The sequence below is a fragment of the Podarcis tiliguerta genome (genome assembly GCF_965153285.1).
Source record: "Podarcis tiliguerta genome assembly, chromosome: 3".
Classification (NCBI taxonomy): domain Eukaryota; kingdom Metazoa; phylum Chordata; class Lepidosauria; order Squamata; family Lacertidae; genus Podarcis; species Podarcis tiliguerta.
The window spans coordinates 106067744-106095008 of NC_139536.1; the positions used below are offsets into that span (position 1 = coordinate 106067744).

The 27265-nt window shown below is 45.6% G+C and overlaps 1 protein-coding gene across 3 annotated transcripts in view; it reads right to left on the minus strand.

Moving 5' to 3' along the window:
* PLCB1 (phospholipase C beta 1) overlaps positions 1-27265 on the minus strand; it is a 455632-nt gene that overhangs the window by 189017 nt on the left and 239350 nt on the right. For all 3 annotated transcript variants that reach the window (XM_083431904.1, XM_083431905.1, XM_083431906.1), the window contains one exon: positions 11406-11546. In XM_083431904.1, coding sequence (XP_083288030.1) covers positions 11406-11546 — 141 coding nt within the window. The remainder of the gene's footprint in view (positions 1-11405; positions 11547-27265) is intronic.

Here is a 27265-nt window from a genome sequence, read left to right on the forward strand (position 1 = left end):
CTGCTCAATGACCCTGACTGGGATTACAACACTACTAATGGCACCTGGGGTCTAAAAATGTTTAAGAAAGCCATCCTAGATGGCATTAAAGCTGCAGGACAGCGTACAGTAAATTGGACCAAAGTCCAAGCCGTCCTTCAAGGACCGGATGAGCATCCCTCAGACTACTATACCCGATTAGTCTCCGCGATCAAAACCTGGGGGGGAATAGATCCAGAAAGCCCCCAGCATGAGGTCATCGTTAAGGGGTTCTTCAAGGACCAAGCAACCCCAGACATAAGGAAGGCATTAAATGCGCATCTGGGGTATGATGGGAAGACAATAAGCGAGATACTGTCCATTGCCAAATCAGTTTTTAACAACAGAGATGAGCGGAGAAAGAAAGACCCAAAAATGGATCCTCCGCGAGTGCTGGCTTATGCAGCCGGGATCCCCCCTCCCAAAGAGAAATTCAGAATGAGGGGACCCGGGAAACCAGACGACCGCGTTTGCTACAATTGTGACGAGGTGGGACACATCAGAAGATTCTGCCCCTTATTATCAGAACAGACGAGAGCCGAATATGGGGATTTCAGATCATACCGAGCAGACAACAGGGAGCCTACTTATCCCAAGTACAGAGAGCCCAATTCGTTGTACCGATCCACTCAGACCCCATCCCAAGCTCAGATCACCGCGAGGCCACAACCACGACCCCGGAACCAACCCCAAAATACAACGAACCCCTTCAACCAAGCAAATCGCCCTACCAACCCCACTCACGAAATGGTTATGGAAGAATATAACGAACATTGACAATTAGAAGCAGATCCCGCCTCTTTCCCCTTTCTTTGTCCGGTCTTGCAATTATCCTCTACCGATCCCATTTGCACCATGCAAATTGATGGGCAACCCTACGATTGCCTCCTCGACACCGGGGCAACTTATTCCACCCTTACCAATAGCCATCTGGTTGCAGGGGAAGAAACCAGAACCGTGATGGGACTCGACGGAATCCCCCGCAACTGCCCCCTTTCCAAACCAGCAAAAGTGTCTGTCGGACCTTTATCCGTTAAGCATACTTTCCTACTGACATCTAGCCCCGTCAACCTTTTGGGGAGGGATCTGCTCTGTAAATTAAACGCAACTATCCAATGCGGCCAAGAAGGAATATATCTGCATATGCCAAACGACTCCATCTTTAACTTCCAAGGAGTCCTACAGGAGGCAAACACAAAAGCCATTGATCTCCCGCCTGAGCTCCTTGATAATGTCCCACCGTGGCTATGGGGAACTGAATCAACCTCTGTGGGTCTCTTGAAATCTGCGACCCCGGTAAAAATAAATTACAGGACGGACCAACCTTTCCCCTGCACCAAGCAATACCCCCTACCTCCTGAAGCGATAGACGGACTCGCCCCCATGATCGATGAATTTTTAAAAATGGGAGTCCTAGTACCTTGCGCCTCCCCTTGCAACACCCCTCTTCTTCCCGTCAAAAAACCCAATACGAATCCCGTCAAACGGCGCCTAGTACAAGACCTTAGACTTATCAACTCCTTCGTCGTTCCCAGACACGCGGTGGTCGCGAACCCCCACCATCTCTTGAGCACCATCCCGGAGGGAACTGTGGTGTACTCAGTCATAGACCTATGCTCCGCTTTCTTTAGCATCCCCGTAGACCCAGAAAGCCAATTCCTATTCGCCTTCACCTGGCAAGCTGGTCAATTAACTTGGACACGGTTACCCCAAGGCTACGTGGAATCCCCAGCGATTTTCTCCGCTATATTGCACCAAGATCTGCAAGATGTCACTCTCCCCAGGGGTTCTGCTCTTCGGCTTTACGTAGACGATATTTTACTTTGTAGCCAAGACCCGGAATCTTGTAAAACAGATACCATTGCTCTCTTAACCATACTGGCGCATAAAGGGCACAAAGTATCCCCTAAAAAGATTCAATATTGCCAGAAGGAAGTAAAATATCTTGGACACATCTTAGGAGAGGGCACCCGTGCCCTCTCCACAGACAGAATTGAAGCCATAACTAAATTACCTCTCCCCAAAACTAAACGGCAACTCAGGGGTTTCATCGGAATGAGTGGGTTCTGTCGAGCTTGGATACCCCGGTACGGAGAATTCTCACGCCCCCTCACAGCGATGACCCATGACACTGCCCCAGACCAACTGCAATGGACCGCTGAGGCGCTCGAGGCGTTTGAATCAATCAAACGTGAATTGAGATCCTCACCAGCCCTTGGACTCCCTGACTACAGACTACCCTTTTCGTTATTCGTCCATGAAAATAGAGGAGTAGCCTCCGGGGTCCTCACTCAGCCCTTCCAAGGAAGAAACAGACCTGTCGCATACTATAGTCTTCAATTAGACACTACCGTAATGGGGAACGTGGGATGCCTGAGAGCAGTGGCTGCTGCGGCATTACTACTGGAAAAGGCTCAGGAAACTGTCTTGGGACACGAGTTAACTGTTAACGTCCCACACGCAGTAGCCACCCTCCTTAGTCTGCAGGGATGTCAACGCTTCACCATTCAAAGGCTAAACAGATACGAGGCAATCCTCCTCAGCCCCTCAAGCGTCACCATAAGACGAGTAAACTCCCTCAACCCTGCAACCCTCCTGCCCCTTCCAGACGATGGTACCCCACACCACGATTGCTCACAAGTGGTTCGCCATGCTGAAAAGCCACGGGAGGACTTAGACTACCTCCCCTTAACGGACCCCGACCTCATCCTATACACCGATGGCAGCTCGAAAGTAGTTGGAGGGGAACGGAAAAGCGGGTATGCCGTTGTTAGCGACACAGACATCTTGGAAGCGCGCCCCATCCACGCGAAGTATAGTGCACAAGCAGCCGAGCTTATCGCCCTCATCCGAGCCTGCGAGTTGGGGATGGGGCAGCGAGTTACCATCTATACAGATTCCAAATACTGCTTTGGGTTAGTTCATGCCACCGGGCAGATCTGGTTACAGAGGGGTTTCCTCACAGCTGCAGGCACCCGAATAGCGCACGCCCCTTTAGTGCAACGTCTTATGGATGCAATACATCTGCCCGATGCCATAGCGGTAGTCCATTGTAAGGCCCACACCAAGGGGAGAGACTCCGTGTCCATGGGAAACCGTTGCGCAGATCGGGTGGCACAAGAAGCAGCCCTACAACCATTGACAGCTGATAATGAATTTCAAGGGCCTCAGGTTCCCTCTGACATAGACTTTGAACAAATGTACAAGACGGCAACCGCAGAGGAGATAAAAGGATGGGAGGAACAAGGGGCACTCTTAAAAAACGGTGTCTGGTATCTCCCAGACAAGAGACTTTTAATGCCAAAACTCTGGGTGCCTAAGCACCTGAGAATCCTACATCAGTACACTCATTGGGGAAGGGACAAGCTAATAGACTCTATGCAGCGCTGCTGGTATGCCTCAGGGTTAGCTGCCGCCGCTAAAGCGGCCGTGAAGAATTGCCATACCTGCCAAACCTTTAACCCCAAGCATACCGCCAGATGTCCACCGGGTGCCAGACCATGGGCATTTGTCCCTTTCGAAAGCCTCCAAATCGACTTCATAGACCTGCCCCCTTGCCAAGGCTATAAACATGCCCTAGTCATCATTGATCAACTGACCGGGTGGGTGGAATGCTTCCCTACCCGCCGAGCTACAGCCCACATAGTCGCAAAGGTCCTATTACACGAGATCATACCCCGGTTTGGAGTCCCTCGACACATAGATAGTGACCGAGGATCGCATTTCACATCCGACATTGTCCAGCAAATAGCCAAAGCACTAGGCGTAAAGTGGAAGCTCCACACACCATACCACCCTCCATCTTCGGGGCAGGTTGAGAGGATGAACCAGCAACTTAAATTCCAGCTTGGAAAAATCTGTAAAGACTCAGGGATCAAGTGGGTCAATGCCCTTCCCCTAGTCCTGCACAACCTCCGAGCCTGCCCCCGTGGGAAATTGAACCTGTCCCCCTATGAACTACTTTTTGGAAGACCCTCCCCTGTATATAATACCCAATTTCCCCCATCTGAACTGGAAGTCGGAGAATCTGAACTAACAAAATATATAATGCAGCTCCAGAAGCAACTCATTGTTCTTCACAGATACGCAGCCGCCAGTCAGAACATACCTCTTGACCAGAACATTCATCAGTTCCAGCCGGGAGATTGGGTACTTGTGAAGACTTATCAGAAAGTACCCCTACAACCGACCTGGGAGGGACCCTACCAGGTACTTCTAACCACTCCAACTTCCGTCAAGGTAGCAGAGAAATCCGCCTGGCTGCACCACACCCGCTGCAAATCTGCTCCTCCACCCGACTCTGCCACCGACGACGACCCCTACACTACTCCCCCGCTGACGACAGAGGACAACGACCTCGACGAGGACGTCGACCAACAGACCGGACCGGATCGGGGCACGAATCGGGCCCAACAGACCGGACCAGATCGGGGCACGAATCGGGCCCAACAGACCGGACCAGATCGGGGCACGAATCGGGCCCAACAGACCGGACCAGATCGGGGCACGAATCGGGCCCAACAGACCGGACCTGATCAACCCTCCACACCAACCTGCTGGACATCCGAGATTGTCTCAACTACCAACACCGGAGACCCTCCCCCAATCCGCCTCCGTCTGCGCAAAGCGCCCCTGCCAGCCGTTTGACAGCTCTACGTTTGACAGCTCTACCATTTGACAGCTCTACCTTTTGACAGCTCTACCTTTTGACAGCTCCGCCGTTTGACAGCTCTGCTTTTGACAGCTCTGCTTTGACAGCTCCGCTGTTTGACAGCTTCGCCGTTTGACAGCTCTACGTTTGACAGCTCCGCCGTTTGACAGCTCTACGTTTGACAGCTCCACCATTTGACAGCTCTGCTTTTGACAGCTCCGCTGTTTGACAGCTCCGCTGTTTGACAGCTCCGCTCTTTGACAGCTCTGCTTTTGACAGCTCCGCTGTTTGACAGCTCCGCCGCTTGACAGCTCTACCTTTCACAGCTTCACCGCTTACCACTCCTTGCCTGACCATGCCCAACACTGAACTCGCAACAATCCCACTTCTCCCCTCCCTCCTCCTTCTTCACCTTTTCGCCACCACCACCCTGGGGGATACGCATGTTTCGTGCCCAGGACTACCAGTTGAGCACAAATACTTGGACTTTGGTATTGTTGACATGGTGAAGAAGGGAACATTAGACCGCCTTGGAGACTTCGACTTTTGTGTACCCGAGACCCGGGTCCTCCTCCGCCATTCTGTCCTACCTACCCTTACCGCACACCAAACATGGGAACTTTTCATCCGCTCCCCAACTTATACCCCGCTCGGCAAGTTCGTACTCAGCAGGGATGGCCCATGGAATCGGGCCCGCTGTATAAATGGTTCTTACACGGTCTTCTCTGATGGCGAACCCCAGCAAACCCTGAATTGGACACTCATTGACAACGGAGGTGGTGAATCCGTTTATACCGACCGCAACCACCCCACCGACCGCCTCATACACGGATTCTATTGCCAAAGAGCCGACTCCGCACCCCGCCCCACCACCCTTCAGGGGATCTGCCTCCGAAGATACTGCTGTGTGTGGGATATCGGCCTTGCCTCCACCTGGGACGGCAGAACGTACCTTGAAGGTTGGCATCACTCCACCACTTCGCCCCCTGAATGGGATACCTCCGGACCCCAACGATGTGGCGGACTAGCCACAAATGCCACACACCTCTCACGACAAGACCCCTTGTACCCCGCGGGAACCGCTCCTCGACTAAGGGGGGAACTGTCGACATCTCAAACCCCCACGAACGATCTGCTGTCCACCTGGCATTCTAACACATACGTCAAGTTGATTTCCGAAATCGCAAAACAGACCACAACCAGCGACTGCTGGATCTGCGCCAATACCCCTGCTCACCTCCACAGTGGCATTCCCTTCCTTGGAGTGCCCCTCACTCTACAACAGCACCTTTCCGCTAACGTGCAATCCTGGAATTTGACTGCCATCAACTTGACTCACCAATACATCTATTTAACTGGACCCACGAAAGGCGACATCTGTCGGAAGTTCAGCGGCAACGATCGGATGATCGGAGACAGCACCTGTAAGTACGTCATTGACATCTCCTTGAATGGTAGAATCACCCTGTGGTGACGGGGCACCCCCTTCATACACCCGGATTTCCTGTCTGCCTGGAAACAGGTACTTGACCTGCCCCGTTCCTGGGACCCTTCCCCAATTTCTCTGTGTTTCTTCCGTACCTTCCTTACTGGTCGTATAGACTCCTGCCTGCAGGGACTATTTTGGGTGTGCGGCCACCGTGGCTATACCTGGGCCAGCCCCCACTCCCGAGGCACATGCTACCTCGGACTCATCCTACCTGGAATCAGAGTGACCACAGACCTCCCCTCAGGAAGGAGACGTAACAAAAGGGCCAAGGACTTATCTGACCTGTCTGACGTGACCGCCAATGGGGAAACTTATGGCCGAGCCCTCTTCCCTGCCTATGGAGCCGGCTCCAACCACGTTGATATTCTCAAGCTGACAGACATCCTGCTGACTTTTATGGAGGAATCAAATGCAGCAACTCAGTCTATCCTAACTGAATTGACAGAAGTCAGGCAGACGGCTGTTCAAAACCGCCTTGCTTTAGATTTTATTCTGGCGTCGACAGGAGGCGTTTGTGCCCTTGTGGGAACAGAGTGCTGCACACACGTCTCCGACCAGACCCTGAACGTCACCGGCCACCTTAACAACATCCACAAATTAACTGACAAGCTAAGAGACATTCAACACGAGGGTCTATCTGACGTGCAACTCTGGAACTGGTTACCAGGATCAGCATGGCTCAAGCAGCTTTTAGGAAATGGGCTCCTGGTTATAATTACGGTAACTGTATGCATCGCATTTTTCTGCTGCGCTGTCCATTGTTTTCCACTCTGCTGTCAAACGTGCGGCTCCTGCTTCCCGCCTCCCCGCTTCCGTGACCCTGCACCTCACACAACGCTTCACCCTCACCGGGCGCCGCCACCGGGGACCACTTCAACCTTCATCGAGATGGAACCCCTCCGAACCCCACGCGACCCGGACTCCAGGTACGCCATGCCGGACTTCTACTAATTTGCGGAGAAAAGGATTGCACGGCATTCTCCGTTGCAATCTTATCTCCGAAGGGGGGAACTGTCGCAGGAAAACCCCCCCCTTCCTTTTAACACACCACACACCGTAATGCACAAGCACTACACGAACACCCCACACATTTCCTGGTCCCGACCCAAGGGGTGCCCCTTCTAGAGGGACACCCCAGGAGCCCTCCGTACATAAGGAGGCGCCTTCTCCATTTCCTCAAATGGGCTCCCCATACTCCGCTTCGCCCTATCTCCGCCATTGGTAGACCGGCCGACCGAACTCGGGGTCAGCCGGCCGCCGCTTCAACCAATCAGTGTTACCGAACAGCGCTCCTAGTGGCGGCTACGCTGGTACTGCAGGCAGCGAGCGCCCGTCTCTTCGCTTTGACAGCTCACAAATACAAAGCTTCCGACTTCACTGAACCGTGACTGATCTAATCAAAATGTAGCAAGTCGCTTCCGACTGGCGAACTTGCTTTGAACTTCAAGGGCAACCTTCTTTATAAAATCACTAAAAATCAGCCGTACGTCGGATTTTCATCGGACCACTTTTATTCTACTCCATATTTCAGGGACTCACTAAGGGGGGTGACCCGGAGACGGTCAGCCATAATCCCCTAAGCGAGCAGTCACGTACCTGGCTACTGCATCTGGTGGGGCATGATAAACAAGATAAGCATCCTGATGGGCTCAGGCTCATCCCATCATGGACACAATTGAATGCATACGGTTGTATATTCAGGGCAGACAGCAACAAAAGGACCACGACCGGATTCCCCTCAGGGGGATGGAAACCGCACCCTTTCTTTGTTATTCAGGACTGGCACATGGGAGGGGGAGAGGGAGACTCTGGCCAGGTGTCAAGGTGCTCGGATTACCTGCTCGACCCCTCCCTGACTCCTCCTGATTTTGATATATTCATGATGTCACTATGATGTATTTTCTGGAGGTGTAACTCAGGGGATTAGGAGCTAATAAAAGTTAGGGTCTCCCTTTGTTCTGGGCTTCCATCTTGCTTCACCTCGTGGGCGGTGGGAGTCCTGTCGCGACAGTCTTTTCTCCAATAAAGACCAAGCCTACTGGCTGCTGTTTTGCTCCGAACTTACTCTGGTTGGTGTCTTTACTTTTGTCCAAGTGAACCCTCGGTACGTATTTTCCGTTAACATCCCTACAGCCCTGTACACAACCGCTTTGGGGGGCCCTATTTATTCACCTAAATTCATGTGACTATGCATAAGAATGAGTTAGTCAATAGCAAGGGTTGTCCTTTTTTACTATTATACAGTATTATTAAATAGTGCTCCCCCCCCCCCAATTAATTAGATGAGGCTGCTAAAGCAAAGGAAGTCTTGAGGGAAACTAAGAGTGGCCTAATGTCTTGGGTGAAGCATGTGAATATATATACATTTATTTATACAAGGCCAAAGGCCAAAATAAAGGCTATCAATAAAGACACAATAACAGCAAACAATAAATAACTGAGCAGTTTAAGCAGTCATTTACTGAACACGTAAAAATTGAGATGAGCCAATTAAAACAATTATGTATTTTGTGTTTCTGTATTTTTATGCTGTGAACCATATTGAGATCTAGAAGGGATACGGGTGGCGCTGTGGGTTAAACCACAGAGACTAGGACTTGCTGATAAGAAGGTCGGCGGTTCGAATCCCCACGACGGGGTGAGCTCCCGTTGCTTGGTCCCTGCTCCTGCCAACCTAACAGTTTGAAAGCACGTCAAAGTGCAAGTAGATAAATAGGTACCGCTCCAGCGGGAAGGTAAACGGCATTTCCGTGCGCTGCTCTGGTTTGCCAGAAGTGGCTTAGTCATGCTGGCCACATGACCCGGAAGCTGTACACCAACTCCCTTGGCAATAAAGCGAGATGAGCACCATAACCCCAGAGTCAGCCACGACTGGACCTAATGGTCAGGGGTCCCTTTACCTTTACCTATATTGAGATCTATGGATGAAGGGCAGCATACAAATTTAATAAATAAACAATAACGACCATAATAAAACAGAGAGAAGAAAAAGAAATAGAAATGAAAGCTTATACAGTGGTACCTTGGTTGTCAAACATAATCCGTTCTGGAAGACCATTTGACTTCTGAAACATTCGACAACCGAGGCGGAAAGGATGGTTGGCAAAGTCAATGGAGAAAAAACCGCAGCGGAAGCAGTTCGACTTCCGAGGCACGTTCGAAAACGGAAGCAATTACTTCCAGGTTTTTGGTGTTCGGGTTCTGAAACATTCAGCTTCCAAGACACTCGAAAACCAGGTAAAGGTAAAGGGACCCCTGACCATTAGGTCTAGTTGTGGCCGACTGTGGGGTTGTGGCGCTCATCTCACTTTATTGGCCGAGGGAGCCGGCGTACAGCTTCCGGGTCATGTGGCCAGCATGACTAAGCCACTTCTGGAGAACCAGAGCAGCGCACAGAAACGCCGTTTACCTTCCCACTGGAGTGGTACCTATTTATCTACTTGCACTTTGACGTGCTTTCAAACTGCTAGGTTGGCAGGAGCAGGGACCGAGCAACGGGAGCTCACCCCGTTGCAGGGATTCGAACCGCCGACCTTCTGATCGGCAAGTCCTGGGCTCTGTTGTTTAACCCACAGTGCCACCCATGTCCCTGAAAACCAAGGTACCACTGTATAAATATACTGTATTAATTCCAATTATCATTAGAATTAGTATGGGGAAAGGTTTGAATTATATTCATGGTTTTTTTATTCTATTTTTTAAAAAGTTTGGTTTGTTATTTTGCATATAAGATTCTTGCTGCTAGAATCATATTATATAACAGTTTCTCCCTGCCTTTCAGATATGTTAAGAGAAATGTTTTTGGGTCTAGCTGAACAAGGTATTTCAAAAAGATTCTTATGATAAGATATGATTTCTTGCCGATAGATGGATATATATACTGCTGTTGCTTCAGGGCAATTCCACCCATAGTGATTGAAATCCACTCTAACCTCACCACATTTCTGACAGTTATATTTGTTGGTATTATAAATTCTAGCCATTCTAAGGGGGTTAAATACCACATTGTCTACAATTTCACTGAATTATCTGTCAGAGTTCAAGGTGCCTTATATTTCTCAATATCACCCAGTGCTTGGAATAAAGCTCCCTGAACTAGTTCAAAAATCTCTGAACTACAGTTGAAAGTAGTTCCCATAACTACTAGGTGAACTAAGTATGAATTAAGTTTGTTTGGTGGTAGAACCACACCACAACTCCTGAACTAATATATTTGTTCATCATTTTGCATGTATTAAATACAATTTATTTCTACAAAAATGTCCTGTGTGTGGAAATGTGCTTCCTGGTCTTACCCACCATGCAGCTTCAATGGATGAGCCCAGGTTTTAGTGCTATGAGAGTGGCAGGTAAACCTTTTCCTTGTCACACTGTACATTATTTTATCCATCTCTATCATGTCCCACCCCCAACTCACCTTTGTCCCTTACCCTAAAAAGCCCCGAAGTCCAATTAACATCTGTGAGACCAGATAGTCCAGCTTTGGTTAAAGGTTTCAACACAAGTTAAATACAACTAACTCTCTTTGAATACAGTACATGTAGTGGCAGGGTTCAGGAAACAGGTGGGACATTCTGATCCATTTCTTTTAAGGTCCTAGCAACACCCCGGGCACAAGACCCTTTGTTTATGGTTTTAGATCAAGACCAAATTTCAACTTGTCTGATTCAAGTTTAAAACAGCATGGCCATTTCTTATTTCCAAAACTTAGTTGACAGCTTGCCTTAAGACACTTCCTCAGAATTACAACTCGACCATAATAAAATGGATGGCGAACTAAGATTTACAGTGGTACCTAGGTTTTCGAGCATCTCAGAAGTCAAACATTTCAGTTTCCGAACGCCAAAAACCCGGAAGTAAATACTTCCGTTTTCGAATGCGCCTCAGAAGGTTTCCACTGCGTGTTTTTTTCAATTTTCTCAATTGAACTTGCAGCCAGCCCTTTGCGCGTCAGTTTTCTAACGTTTCGGAAGTCAAATGGTTGCCCGGAATGGATTACATTTGAGAACCAAGATACCACTGTATTAGATGCTTTATGAATCATTTAAAAATGTTTGGAGGACAAGAAAATGCTTTATACAACATGTTTAGAATGGGAACTGCCAATGCCAGCAGGAAGAGTATTGTACATGACACTGTTTCTCTGAAATAATATTGATCCATCTTATACATGTTCCTATATATTTCCAACTAACAGCCCCATTTCCCTTTCCCAGTTATGGCATTGCATCATTTGCATGGTCATACCTTTGCGATTTCGTCCTGAGCTGCTACTAAGTTCAAGTATGAAATATTGACCAGGTCAGGGCCATACACGATTGTGAGCATTCGGCCTTCCAGTCGTCCTCCTATGTTTCCTGCATCCAGATGTTCACGTAGTTTGGGATCCTGTAAGTAAGAGCATTGAAAGTCATTAAAGTGTCTGCCTGTACTTTAATAATGACAAAAAAGAAAGAATAGTTCAATACTCCTATTTTGCTGCTAAGGATAGGAGTTCTAAACTCTGTTCAACCCACACACATGGGCCCTATAGGGATAAAATGCAAATAATATATCCTCTATTTAAACCCATCCCACGAGATGGATAATGATTGGGGACGGTTTCCACTACCATGTTCTAAATAACCTGCATGGTTTGCGGCATTTACGATTACATTGATTAGAAAAAGGCCCAGAATGGGTATCATGTAAAATAAGAAAGCAGTAATGGTTACTTTAATGGTGAAATGGTTTACGTGCAACATTACAATCATTTTTTCTACACAGTCAACACCCTGGAACAACCATTACTTAAAGAAGATCATCACCGGGGGGGGGGGGGGGGGGGAGATTGCCAACACAGGAAGAATCCGAAATCGACGAGATCAGAGATTCACTGAAGAATGGGAAAAGTTTTCAGAATATATGCATAACTTAAGTGGAAAACAAATAATGCTTGTAATTTTTAATGAAGCTTTGTAAAAAAGAAAGATTAGAATTGGAGTGAACAAGATTAAATTTATAAATTAGAGGAGACTTTAGAAATGTGTTCGAAAGTAAGAAGGGAAGGAGTACCAGCCAAGTTGAGGGAAGTCAAAAAAAGAGAATGGATTTAAAAATTGTATGAATTGTATTAATTTATTTTATTTGTAAACTGAATAAAAATTATATTAAAAAAAAAGAGATTGCCAACACAGAATGGAGTGCTCTGGGTGGGCATTCTTGGCTAACTTTCAACAACCACTTAATTCTTATATCCTTTCACATGTAACTTAATCACCAATGAATTATTCTTTGGAGTTGTATTTTTTAAAAATAAAATAGTGTTGACAGCATAAGTAGATTACATAAAAATAAATGTGGCATTGCTGTTTGAAATGTGCTAAGAATCAATGTGTGTGTCAAAGCAGCATTGCATTCTACATTACTCTTCTACTCTTAACGGAGGGGAGGTGTTGTGAGCGAGAACAGCTTCCCGCACTCACAGGGGGGGGCATGACCAAGCCCCTGCACCATTGAGCTCTGTGCCCGCACCACGCCCCCCAGCCGGCCAATCCGGCTGGGGGGGCATGGTTTTGCCATTTAACATGGCTGCAGGCTCAACAGCTCCCCCTTATTGTTCCTCATATCACCCTCCCTCCCTCTAGGTTTTGCTCCTGATCTTGCTATGGACTTCGGTTGGTCGCCTTGGTTGTCCAAGGGGCCTGGTGGGAATTTTTTCCACTTGGCAGATTGGCACCAGCCACTTGGCTTTTGCCTAGGTAAAGGTAAAATAACCCCTGACCATTAGGTCCAGTCATGGCCAACTCTGGGGTTGCGGCGCTCATCTCGCTTTATTGGCCGAGGGAGCCGGCGTACAGCTTCTGGATCATGTGGCCAGCATGACTAAGCCGCTTCTGGCGAACCAGAGCAGCACACGGAAATGCCGTTTACCTTCCCGCCGGAGCGGTACCTATTTATCTACTTGCACTTTGACGTGCTTTTGAACTGCTAGGTTGGCAGGAGCAGGGACCGAGCAACGGGAGCTCACCCCTACCTCATAGCAAATCATTGCAACTTTGTAAGGTTTGGCAGTTAGGCATTGGAAAATGTGTTGTATGTTGGAGGGGAGGTTGCGGCCATCACCTATCCCTTCCCTTGAAGGGTATTCTGTTAAAGGAATATGGCAGTCGTGGTTCTTGTCCGATGCCCAGGTCGTGGCTAGGGCCATGGCATGACCCCCAGTGACTCTAGGGGAAAGCTTCCAGTTGATTTGCATCAACAAGCTCCCCCTACAGGTTGTTAACGCTTGCGTGACTCCCAGCAGAGCAGGCAGGAGTCAAGTATAGTCTGTTCGATCCAATGCCTAAGCCAATACCACTCGCAATCTGTAACCAATAAAGTAGTGGCCATTTTTAGCCCATTAACCTAAATACTTATGTCCATGTGTCTTATTTTATCTCCAAGTGGAGGTAACTCACAACTCACAAATGTAGTACAGAATCTTAACTTTCCCCCCTTACGTAGATCTTCAGTCCACCTGGTTCGTAAGTTCATATTAAGCAACCTGTATCCAGCAATGGAAGGACAATACTGTTCCTTCACTGACTCTTTCACTGACTGGCCTTTGGTTTGGACTCAGTCTGACCCTTATGTTTCCCTCCCCTTATGGTTTTGATCTATGGGCTACTTTTAAAATGAGGCTGCATTTAAAATTGTATTTTAACCTGTATTTTAAATTGTTTTTTCCCCCCCTATTATGTTTTTACTGTAATTTTACTGGTGTTAGCCGCCCTGAGCCCGGCTCTGGCCAGGGAGGGTGGGGTATAAATTATTATTATTATTATTATTATTATTATTATTATTATTATTATTAAGAGCCACAATTCTCAGGGGACCCCAAGAGCCTAATTATGGTTTACAAATCTGGTTTCATAGCGACACTGAACTTCTCTTACACATCCCACATGACTTTCTGAAGCCCTGTAATGTCTTGACTGGTGGCCAAGTCAGTCTTGTTCTAACTAAATTGCCTTGTTTCTACAGAACAGAAAACAAAACAAATAGTATAGTTTATTAAAAGCTCAAGCAATGATTTATTTTTACATGCATTTGTTGTCAGCAGGCCAGGCGAAGAGTTCTCTCAAATGCAGTGCGCTACCCTTTTCTATTAACCTGCTATTAACCCTCAGAACTGGCTTCACAAAAAGAGGGTGAGAAGAGAAGAATAAGCACATACTTCTGAAAACTCCAACTTCCTTTATTTTCCTCTCCATTGCTTTAGGTTTTTGTTTGTTTGCTTGCTTGCATCTTACGATCCAAGACTCACTTGGCCACTGCTTGTTTTAATGCCTTCCAAATCAGAAATCACGAACAAATCCAAGAGACAATAATGGGATGAATTCAATATCGCACTCTTCTGATCATTCCATCAGTGCAAGCGTTTTGGTTTGCTGAATGAGATGATCCCCCACCTTTAAACACACCCCCATTGTTCCAGGGGTTCTCCTGACACCCCACCCTACTCTGAGCCAATTGTGAGGGTGGGAAGGAGAGAAAGCCCCATTGTGCATGTGGAAGTCATCCCACAGCATGGGGGGCACTGTTGTCTAAACCACTGAGCCTCTTGAGCTTGCTGATCAGGTCAGCGGTTCGAATCCCTGTGATGGTGTGAGCTCCCATTGCTCTGTCCCAGCTCCTGCCAATCTAGCAGTTTAAAAGCACACCAGTGCAAGTAGATAAATAGGTACTGCTGAAGCGGGAAGGTAAATAGCATTTCCGTGCTCTCTCCTTTCCGTCACAGGGTTCCATTGTGCCAGAAGCAGATTAATCATGCTGGCCACATAACTGTCTGTGGACAAACGCCGGCTCCCTTGGCCTGAAAGCGAGATGAGCGCCGCAACCCCATAGTTGCCTTTGACTGGACTTAACCCTCCAGGGGTCCTTTACCTTTACCTCCCACAGAACATAGAGTTATGGAGCTGAAAGGGACCACCAGGGTAATCTCGTTCAACCACCTGAAATACAGGAATCTTTTGCCCAACTTGGGATGCGAACCTACAACCCTGAGATTGTGCTCTACCAACTGAGCTACAGGCCAGGTCTCTACTGACAAGACACATTATTTGAATCCCACCCAAGTCCAGGTCTACTCAGCAGAATGAGCAGGAGGAACTCCAAATGTATCAGGGATGGCTCATCATTTTCCGAAACACATTAGTATCTAAACAACCCCTCACTGTTCCCCATTAAGTCCAGAGTCAACATGTACCAAAATGCACCACTGCCCACACTAGGAAATTGTATATCTTAAAAAGTACATGCATTGTTGTGAACATATCTGCATTTGCTTCTGGGGGGATGCCTCTCCCTGAGCGATGCAGACAACTGAAATGCAATGAACAGCTGCACAAAGGTTTCAAAACTCATAACACTATCTGCAATGGGAAGAAGTAGCAAACGAAACTGACTTGAGACTAAAGTCAAGTTGTTATTGGCGTGGTAAGCCTGTATCTCAGACTGCATCATGCTGGAATGCAGGTGGGTCCTCAAAGGGCTTATTGCTCCAGGACCTGGAAAAATGACTGGGTATGCCTCATCTAAACCACAGAGCCTAGGACTTGCCGATCAGAAGGTCGGCGGTTCGAATCCCCGCAACGGGGTGAGCTCCCGTTGCTCGGTCTCTGCTCCTGCCAACCTAGCAGTTCGAAAGCACCTCAAAGTGCAAGTAGATAAATAGGTACTGCTCTGGTGGGAATGTAAACGGCATTTCCATGCACTGCTCTGGTTCGCCAGAAGCAGCTTAGTCATGCTGGCCACATGACCTGGAAGCTGTACGCCAGCTCCCTCGGCCAATAAAGCGAGATGAGCGCCGCAACCCCAGAGTCGGCCACAACTGGACCTAATGGTCAGGGGTCCCTTTACCTTTATGCCTCATCTATGTACATCTACTGTATATCTTTCATTTCCACATTGAAAAGTTAGCATAAAATAACTGAGGATAGATGTTGAACCTTGAGCACCAGTGAACATGCCCATAGTAGCTGTACTAGGCAATCCAAAGGCACATGGCAACTGCTAACAGTTTTGCGCTAATTGAGGAAGAGATTTCTCTGCTCTGTTCAGAATAGCATGGGAGACTTTGTTACTGCTGCCCCTTTATTCTGAGAGCACGGCTAAAACTCCTTGGGAGTCACAGTCATATTGGAACATTATAACGAGGGTTGAAACAAACAAACAAACAAATTGTACATGGTGGATCATTTTGTTCAAATTTATCCTCTTTACCCAGTAGGATAATAATTCTCGTGCACTTCTCAAGATAGGGCAATTAGTATAATTTACCCATTAAAAGAAAACCCTAGGAGTCTTTGCAAATGTTTTTTTTAAGGTGGAAAGTAAAAAACACAATTCTTTTAGCAGAATTTAGCTGGCAATGCAAATCATGAAAGAAAAGGCAACACACACAAAACTGACAGTGTACCCTTAGTACACTGAACCACTTGGTTGTCTCAGTAGGTTTCAAGAAGTCATGCTAGTTCATGCCCCCAGTGATTATTCAGACTATTTTGCAGTGCTGCTGAACTATCTCCTCAAACTTTGCCACAAAGACCACATGGGGCTGGCACCATGCGGTGCTGGAAGCCTATAACCTGGGTAGTCCCACTTTTTATGTAACACGCAGCTGTCATATTTCAAGTGGATGACTGACTCATTGAATGCATTATCACTCCAGCTGACAAAATTGTACTGCGATTCCTTCCCTACTGGTGTCTCTGCACAAAAAAGGCACACTTGTGGAGACAGACCAAGGCAGAAACCGCAGGTATTTTGAACTAAATGATTATCTCATGCAGCCAACAATCTGAATTAAGGTCTGCAGCATTTGCTTGCAGGAGAGATGAAAATCACTTACTCAAAACTAACAAAATTTAGAAGCTCTGAATATCTTGAATGGAGTTTCCCTTGTGTATCTTTTATATTTAAAAAGTTTGCATGATGATCAAATCTGTATTTATTTTCAGATGTATTCGAGCCTAAGAGTAAGTTTTGGGTGGATATAAAGCTTTGGCAGTCCTGTTTATCTTATGTTTCATGCTCTATGCTTTATGGTTCATTCCATAATACTTGAGATTTGTTACTCCAGTCATATTTTACGGTGGGTCTATGATTGTATAAATAAATCTGAATCTCAGTCATATTTATAAGCTGTTCTTCCTAAGGGAAAACAAGTACAACACATAATGTTTTTTTAAAAAGTACTGCTGAGAGCAACAAAGTGTGACAGAGCAATGGAATCCAACAGAACAACAAAACAATCCATTAGAAATAAAAACAGTGGCTGTAACATGCTGAAAAGCCTGGACAAATATAAAGTCTTTATCTGGCATTACAAAGCCAAGACATTTATGCTGCAAAAGTGCACCAGTTGCAGACGTAATTGGGATGAAGTCCCACCGAACTCAAAAGAGTTTTTATAGCCAATATGTGTTGAATAATTATGGGCTGTCCAGTGAATCCCTGGATGACATCGTGGAAGAACGTTGCCTCAGGAGAGTGAGGAAAATTCTCAGGGATGATTCACACCCTGGCCGGCACTTTCTTGATCTCCTGCCCTCAGGCAGAAGATACAGAAGCATGATTAGTCGCACCAACAGGGTAAAGAACAGCTTCTATCCGTGGGCTGTTAGGCTGCTGAATGAAAAGGTAGCAACAGGGCAACTGACTTTCAGGTTTGGTGGGTGGGTGTCAGTAAACGAGTGGAATTAAGACTAAGAGAGCTGAGTGGGGGGTGCTCGTGTAATCTCACTGTATACAAGTTGTACAAGTGACAATGAAGTATTTCAATAATTGCACTATAAGTCTAGTGCTAGGAAAAAGATCCCTAGGGAAGAAAATTTGAATGAAGGATGCTACAGCCAGTGAAGACCACTCCCTGGTTGCCCTCACATGGCATCAGAAGGTGAGGGGGCTGAGAGGAAGGCCTCTCATGACAAACATAATGGTCATTAGTTATGATGCTATTTTTAAGAAGAGAGCTAGCATGCAAACAGGGTCCTGAATTAAGCAGGCATTAAGTCTGACCCAGAAGTACTCTTCTTAAGTTATAATCTAATGTTCAAGGCAGGGTCATGTGGTAGAACCAACTTTCCGAGACCTAGGTCCCTGGCTCGGAAACTAATTGGCAGCCAGTGCAGTCAGGTCAGGATTGATGTTACATGTTCCAAACTGTCTTGTCCCAGTGAACAACTTGGCTGCTGAATTCTGCTCCTTCTGAAGTTTCCAGACTGTCTTCAGAAGCAATTACACATATGTGTTGCAGTAGTCTAACCTAAATGTTAAATATTTATTCAGTGCTGTTTTTGTTGTTGTTGTTTAAAAGATGCTTTCTGTTTTCTGTTTTCACTACAGTTTAACTCAGGCTTCAATATGATATTTCAGTAGGATCCTACCATTGCAGCATTTTACCTAACTACTTCTGAACATAAATGACATTTATACAGTTCGAACTAGGGCTTCCACTGAAAATTTAAAGCAGATGTCAAGATTGTTCTTGAGGAGCAATCAGACATGAGGGATACCTAACTTTATCTTCACAACTAGCGTACATAGAAGGTGATATGGAGCCAAGGTTATCCAAAGAGCTTCATGGCAAAGGAAATTTTTAACTCAGCATTTAGTCTAGGGATGAGAAACCAGCAGCCTTCCACATGCCATGGACTGCAACTCCCACCATCCCATGCCACTGGCCATGTTGGTAGGGGCTGAAGAGAGTGGGGAGTGGGAATTATAGTCCAAAAACAGTTGGAGACCCACTGTGGGAAACCCTTGCCCTAGGCCAAATACAGCACTCTAACCATTTCATCAAGGTGGTTCATGTCATTGAGGAAAGCCAATAAAGTTTGAGGAAGTCTGGTGAAATTTCTCTGGAGCTTTCTCACAGCCCTGCTTCCAAATAACTGGTCGGGATGCCCACGTCTTCATACATTACTATCTTGGAAAGCAAACTTGCAGCAACTTTCAGGTGAAATATTAAAAGGAAATATGCAGAGGAAGCTCTAGGGAGCATGAAGACAATGGACGGGCTTGCTCAACACCACATTAGAAACCATTTGAAACCATTAGAAACCATTTACACAGGTATCAGACAATGCATTATCATCAGCAGCTGACTTGAGCTCAGTTGGTGTCCCTTTAATTTAACAGGGAATTTTCCCACTTAGGACTCAGCTATATAGCTGCAAATAAAACATTTAAAGTGCAATATACAGTGTCATTCTAGATGGTGAGCCTTATGGAAAATTCAATGTATTTTTAAGAAATGCTTTAAAAAAAGCATTTTAGATTTTTTTACATACCGGTATATGTGTGTGTAGATGCCACCTTAAATACTAGGCTATTTCATTTAATCTCAAACAAAAGGTATGTGATAGCACAACCAATGGGATCAAGTCTGAAACATTTTTTAAAAAAGAAATATGAGTTGAAGCAGCCATGTTTAAGGCATGAGAAACCTACAACATTTTTGAATTTGCAAGTTATGAGCCAGCTTTCCCCAGTGAAAAAGGTCTGACAGTTGAACAATTAAGCAGGATCTGGCTGAAGTTCTACACACTGTAGTAAGATGGTTATCTTTTAAGAATGGTTGACATTATAATAGGGCCTGAGGGACCACAATGTTCTTACCAACTGATGCTAATCATCCAAAACCACCTAACTTTCCCTAATCCCCTTTCAAACTCTGCCACCACCACAAAAGCAGCCTGTTTAGTATTTCTGACACAATTTGGGAAGCAATTAAGGGCAGATAATCTAAAATGTTGTCAAAGCGGTTTGAAGTCACTTTCCAAGATGTTCGTCGCACTTATCAAATTGTTGGTCAGTTAATTAAAAATGTTTTCATTTTGTTTATTTCCATCTACCAGTGTAAAGTTAGATATTTATCTTGCATCGGTGCCCAGAAAGTCCACGGTTGACACCAATGAAATCTGAAGAGCAGTTAGGATCAGACTTACATCTTCAACTGCAAATAATCAAACACATCAAATTAAAGATGTCGACTAGCCAATCATATAAATTGTCCTACTTTTCCTTCATTCCTTCACCAGCAGGCCATTTGTAGAAGTACAATAGATATAAACAAATTCAGAGACATTTATTTTCAGAGTGGTGAATTCAAACCACTTTGACCACACTTGGACTAGTAAAGGTAAAGGGACCCCTGACCATTAGGTCCAGTCGTGACCGACTCTGGGGTTGCAGCGCTCATCTCGCTTTATTGGCCGAGGGAGCCGGTGTACACCTTCCAGGTCGTGTGGCCAGCATGACTAAGCCGCTTCTGGTGAACCAGAGCAGCGCACGGAAACGCCGTTTACCTTCCCGCTGGAGTGGTACCTATTTATCTACACACATCAACACACATTTATTTGTACACAAAAGGTAGGTAAAGGTAAAAGGTAAAGGACCCCAGGATTGTTAAAGTCCAGTCAAAGGTGACTATGGAGTTGTGGCACTCATCTCGCTTTCAGGCTGAGGGAGCTGGGGTTTGTCCATAGACACCTTTCTCTGTCATGTGGCCAGCAGGACTAAACTGCTTCTGACGCAATGGAACACCGTGACAGAAACCAGAGCACACAGAAACGCCGTTTACCTTCCCGCCGGAGTGGTACCTATTTGTCTACTTGCACTTTGACGTGCTTTCGAACTGCCAGGTTAACAGGAGCAGGGACTGAGCAACGGGAGCTCACCCCGTCGCGGGGATTCAAACAGCCAACCTTCTGATCGGCAAGTCCTAGGCTCTGTGGTTTAACCCACAGCGCCACCCGCGTCCCTACACTTGGACTACCTGCACCCTAAAATTAACATCCTCATAATCTACAAAGAATATTAAGACACTTTTATCTATGCTCACTCAGCCTAACTTGCTGATTGTGGAAAACTGAATGCATTCAGAGGCATTACTTGGCTGGTTTCATACACTATAATAAATATTGAAGTTCAGTGGCTTAAATATTTACAGTACTTATTTACAGCTGCCAACACTTCTTGCATACAGTCCAGCTTATTAAATTAACTTGAAGTCCAGAGACAAAGCTCGAACACTTCCATTCCTAAATTAATATTTCTAAAGATTTAGACTGAAAGATTAATTACTGTGGTAAGCTAGCACTAAGGATTTTGCCAAGTTACGGGAAGGCTGGGAACCTGACAATCAGATGAGCATTACTGGAGCTATAAAGAATGGCCCACAAATTTTATCACAGAAGATTCATAGAGCTGGAAGGTACTCTGAAGACCATCAAGTCCTACCCCCTGCAATGTAGGAATATACAGCTTGGTCCAGCTGGGGGATCGAACCTGCAACCTTGGGGTTATCAGCACTGTGCTCTAACCAACTGAGCTACCCCACGGCTAGATAAAACCACTGTTAACATTTGTAGTAGATCTTACTGTACTGTACTCAAGACGATAAAAGAGGACTGGATATTATTTATAGATTATATGAAAAATTACTATGAACAGACAATTAACCTAGCAGGATGTTAGTATTTTCAGCAGCATAAGTTAGAACTAAAATTAAAGGGAGAAGTAGAGAAAGACTGGGGAAACTAAGATGATGCAAAATGAACTGGAATATAAAAGGAACCAAGGAAGGAGAGGAAGGGAAGTCTGTCTGTGATTGTATTTTTGAATATAATAGAATATGTAATATGTAACTCTTTTTTCCTATTTTTTTATTACTTTCATTTTTTTCTTCTTCTGTTGAAATGTAGCAGAAATGCAAATAAAAACGGAAAGGAAAAAAAGGGTTAGACATATTTATAGGGCTAGGATGGAAAACTATGCAGCCTAACCTCTTCTTTTATTTCTAGATTTAGGTATGTAGCCATGTTGGTCTGACACAGTTGAAAAAAAATTAAAAATGGTCCATTAGCATGTTAGAGACCAACTAAGTTTGTTCTGGGTATAAGCTTTCATGTGCATGTACACTTCTGCACATACCAAAGGTCTTCTTTTATTTGTAAAGGAGCTGTGCAAATAGGACTCTTTATTCAGTAATATTAACAATAGCTAAGCCTATTATTGGTGCAATTGTCCATGAAATCACAAGCTCTGAAGCTCTTTAGCAAGATTTCCAATTATACTTTGCTCAGCACTGAAAGAGCTTGGCATTACTCAAAGATCTGAATGAGGCTTTATTTTCCAAACAGAAAAAATCTCTTTTGTCTGCCAAAGCCAAGAAAAAATATATATCTGGGGCAGCTCTTACAGAAGTTTGAGAGTGAGTCACAGGTGCTGTGGTCTTCTAGCCACAGGCTATTACAAGAAGTACATCCAACAAAAGCTAACACCACATTAGAAACCATTTGCACAGGTATCAGACAATGCATTATCATCAGCAGGTGACTTGAGCTCAGTAGTCTCCAGCACCATCTCAAAAATATTTTCTGTGCTGCCATTGCAGCAACAGATTTGTTAGCCAGCATTTGTAATGCAAAGGGCAAATAAACAAGGATATGGGCATAGAAAATGTATTCCATTTACGGGAAATTTAAACAATAAACATTCACTTTACATTGAGATTCTATGAGATCTCTCTTTAGTGACAGTATGAGCAAAACTAGATACAATTTGTGATACAGTAGTTGAACACCTCTCTAAAATGTACAGTGGTACCTCGGGTTAAGTACTTAATTCGTTCCGGAGGTCCGTTCTTAACCTGAAACTGTTCTTAACCTGAAGCACCACTTTAGCTAATGGGGCCTCCCACTGCTGCCGCACCGCCGGAGCACGATTTCTGTTCTCATCCTGAAGCAAAGTTCTTAACCTGAAGCACTATTTCTGGGTTAGCGGAGTTTGTAACCTGAAGCGTATGTAACCTGAAGCATATGTAACCTGAGGTACCACTGTATTGCAAACTTTTCTGATACAAGATAGCTATAAAAAGGTTTCACCCTAGGCATCAGCAACTCCACCCCACCCCCCAAAAAAATTCATGCATGTAATTGATAGGTCTAGGTGGTCTGAAAGGTAATGTGGCAACTCTTCAATTCCCCTGGTAGTATGTAAACATAACTCTCTCTCTCTCTCTCTCTCTCGCTCTCTCTCTCTCTCTCTCTCTGTGTGTCACTAAAATGGATAGTGCTGTCTATAGCCATCCTTTTCTCTGCCTTAGCCCCACATGGATGGACTTGATTTCTATTTCAAAGCTTTATTATCTGTCAAAGAAAATAGAATAAAAGCCATTCCTGTTCAACACCACTACAACAGACTGAGGCTGCAACTGTACACACACTTACTTGGAGGTAAGCACTACTGACAGTGGCGTAGCGTGGGTTGTCAGCACCCGAGGCAAGGCAAGTAATTTGCGCCCCCTAACCCGGGGCAAGGCAAGTAATTTGCGCCCCCCGCTGCACTGTCCCTCCCCCAGATAGTCCCTCGCTCTCTCTCCACACCACGCCCACTCCACAGCGGGCGGCGACCCGGTGGCTCGGATCGGATTTGCACAGCCAGCACTGCAGTGAGAGAGAGTGAGTGAGCCAGGTAGGGGCAGAGAGCTGCGAGTGTGAGCGTGCGCCCCCCAGATGTTGTGCCCGGTGCGGCCCCCCCCTGCACCCCCCACACTACGCTACTGACTACTGAAGTCAATGGGGTTAATTTCAGAAATGTATGGGCCTGCACTGTAAATATGTTTAAAAAAATAAGAGCTTCAGAGCAATCTGTAAAATACTAAACCTTCTAGTAGTAGAGCAGGTATTCAACAGAGGACCTGTTTGCAATATCTGAAGATGTTTGTAGTAGGGGTTTCCCAGGCAGTCTCTCATCCTGGTTCTTCAGCCATGTTTAGTTGTTGCACTTTGTTTTAGAGATAGTTCAGGCATGCCCAATTTTCTGGGTCAACTAACTGAGCAGGAAAGAACATTCCCGCAGAGTCCTTTTGAAATGGGTACCATCATCACAGTGGAGTGATAAAACGCTGCTTTTGCCAATGCTACCAGAATGAGTCCTGGGATACAGAGCTCAGTCCATAACTACACGGCTGCTTTGTGCTTGATTAGTTCTCTGAGAATATGTTAGCAGAGGGGCGTTAGGCAGCTGGCATTAGACACACTTTTTAAGTTCAAAAAGGAATTTCAAAGCCACTTCAAAGTCCCCTTCTGCCAGACCCCAATCAAACAGAACAAAGGGATGAGGGCAACCAGTCAAAGGTGACCTCCCCCACAAATTATATTTCTTAAGTCTTTTGTGAGCTGAGCCCAAAGGCACAATTATGATATTTTCATCTGTTACCAATTCTTTCTTTACTGATTAAAAAAACATTTGTGCAGGGGAATTAACTGTGACAACACATCCTAGAAGAAATGAATCAGTGTCTTTGCAGTAAGAAATATTAGGTGAATATCCTTCGCTGGCTACAAAGATCTGTTCATTATGCCCCTTAACATTTTCTGCAAATACAATCCAGGCTTAGTCATGCTCAGAGCAGATGCTCTGAAATCAATGGGACTTATGGTAGTTGTGAGTAACTTAAGCCTGGCTGGTTTAAATGGGTCTGCTTTATTTATTTATTGCATTTGGATCCTGGTTCTCGGCTGAAAAGGCTCCCAGAGTGGCTTGCATATAATCAATTAAAGCCAGACAGTCCCTGTCCCCAGAATTGCAAACTAAAAGATACAGTCTTCAAAGGAAAAGAGGAGAGAGGGAAAGAAAATTAAGCTGCCAAAGTTAAACAAAAGTTATCATAATCAGCAGCTGGAATGGAAACTCTAAACACAACGAAGGCTTAGATCCTAACTTCATTTAGCTGGAAGCAGACGCACCAACTCTAGGGGGTGGAGGTGTCGCCAGCCCCCTCAATAATCATTAGCAAGGGGTTCAGCCCCCCTGAGCACAGAAGAGGAGGAGCCATGGCCATTGAAACTGTGTGGTACTTGGCAAGGCCTCCTTCTGAAGACGAGGCGTGATGTCATGGACACACTGCAATGCTGCCCCCAATCTTCAGCCCAAGGTGGCATCTCTGGCTGGGAGTCACACTGAATTCAGTTGCTTACTAATGAGTAGACTTGGTTAGGCTTGAGTTCTAAGTCTAGAGCTGACCCGATCTATCCTGACGGATTAAGAAGAAACCCGCAAAAGGTTTATCAGTGTACAGTGGTACCTTGGGTTACAGACGCTTCAGGTTACAGACTCCGCTAACCCAGAAATAGTACCTCGGGTTAAGAACTTTGCTTCAGGATGTGAACAGAATTTGCATGGTGGCAGCGGGAGGCCCCATTAGCTAAAGTGGTACCTCAGGTTAAGAACAGTTTCAGGTTAAGACCGGACCTCCAGAATGAATTAAGTTCTTAACCCAAGGTACCACTGTATTTTCTTGTAATAGCTTCTACTCAGTATATGCTACTACTTTTGCAATCCTGTCCATGTTGGTTCAGAAATACCATTGTGTACAATGGGGCTTCTTACTTCCAGCAAAGACTAAAGCTACAATTTTATACGGACTTACTAAGAAAAAAGCTCTCCTCCCCACCCAATTTACTTTCAAGTAGATAGTGCTGAATTGCAGAACGCCAGTTTATAAGTTCGTAACTTCTACTGCAAGGGCGAGGAGCCTGTTTTGGTCCAAGCTTCCCATTCCCAGGCCAATCTATGAAAGCTAATGATGATCTCAATGGCAGCATCATTCCTAATGCTGCTGTTCCATTTTGAGCAAGTGTCGTTTGATTTGTTACATGTCATTTAAAGCTGGTGGTGCAATGTTTAAAGTAATTGATGTCATGGCAATGCTTGTCATCAAGACATATTTATCAGTGGAGACTTGCAGCTGAGGAAAGCTGTATTAGCATCTTTAGTGTTTTGTTGGGGAGGTGAAACATTTTAACAGACCCGTACTTGATATACGGTCATATAAAAAGAAACAGAGTGAAACACTGTTCAGGTTAAGATAAAACTGAGCACATGCAGTACAGAGAACCGTACACTGGAAAGTAAAGGAAATATCTAGATATAACCAGTACTAAGGGTTGGGTCAAAGTAAAGGGACCTGATTTAAGGAAAAGATTAAATCAATGGTTTGTCGTCAGAGGCATCAGTGTCACTGTGCTGTCAGGTAAGGAATGTCCAGAGTGAGGAATTAGCTCTTTAATGCTAAAAGTACCATTACAAATCAGGAAAAGGTGTTTCCACCAGTCCTCTCAGCTACTCCTAGGTGTGCACCTGATGACGCAGTTGCTGCAACAGAGAAGCCCCAACCTCGGCTCATGTATCTTCCTCACCCAAGCACAAGCAGGTGAAGACTGGCTCTGAATGCAACCTACTTCGGCTCCTCCCTCTTCAATCCTCTCCTGGTCCTGGGAGACAGTGGAGCAGGAGAAGTGGGAGCAAGAGTGGGAGATGTGGAAGCCCTTCATTCTACACCAGACTGACCCATTTCTCACTCCTCCAGCACTTGTTCTTCACTCTCCAGTCCTGCAGGACTCTCCAGTCCTGCCTCTGACTCTCACCTGTTGGCTGTTTCAGGCTCCCTCTTGTTTCAGGCTCCCCCCTTCTAGAATCTATAATCCAGCCACCAGTCCTCAGTGTCCAGCCAGTCTCTGAACAACAGACTTAGGGTTCATCCGCACTTACCTTTCCTCTGCACTTTCCAGACATGGCCTGCACTTTAAAGCTCCATGTCTGAGCACTCTTTTTCTCGCATAAGAGCTTTCCTTGTGAAAACCTGCTCTTTAAAGCTGAATCAGAACAAATAGCTATTCACAGAAATTCCAAATTGCCATTTGTTGTGCTTCAGCTTTGAAGAGTGGGTTTTTGTGGGGAAAGCTCAGGGGCAAAAAAAGGGAGGGCATTTGAAATGCAGACCTGTGCCTGGAATGAACAGGGCAGAGGGTAATTGTGGATAAACCCTTAGACTGTAGTCCTAACCATATCCAGTCAGAAGTTTCACTGAACTCAATAGGGCTCATTCACAAGTAAGTGTGATTAGGACTGCAGCAACACTGAGCAAAATTCACAAAAGAAGCAACTGAATTTAAGTTAGTCATGGATATTTTAAATTCTATTGATTTCAGTGGGCCAGCTCTAAGCATGGCTAAGTCTGGATCCAACCCAGTGATGACAGTGCCCTAAAGCAGAATGCATTAAATAATATTCTA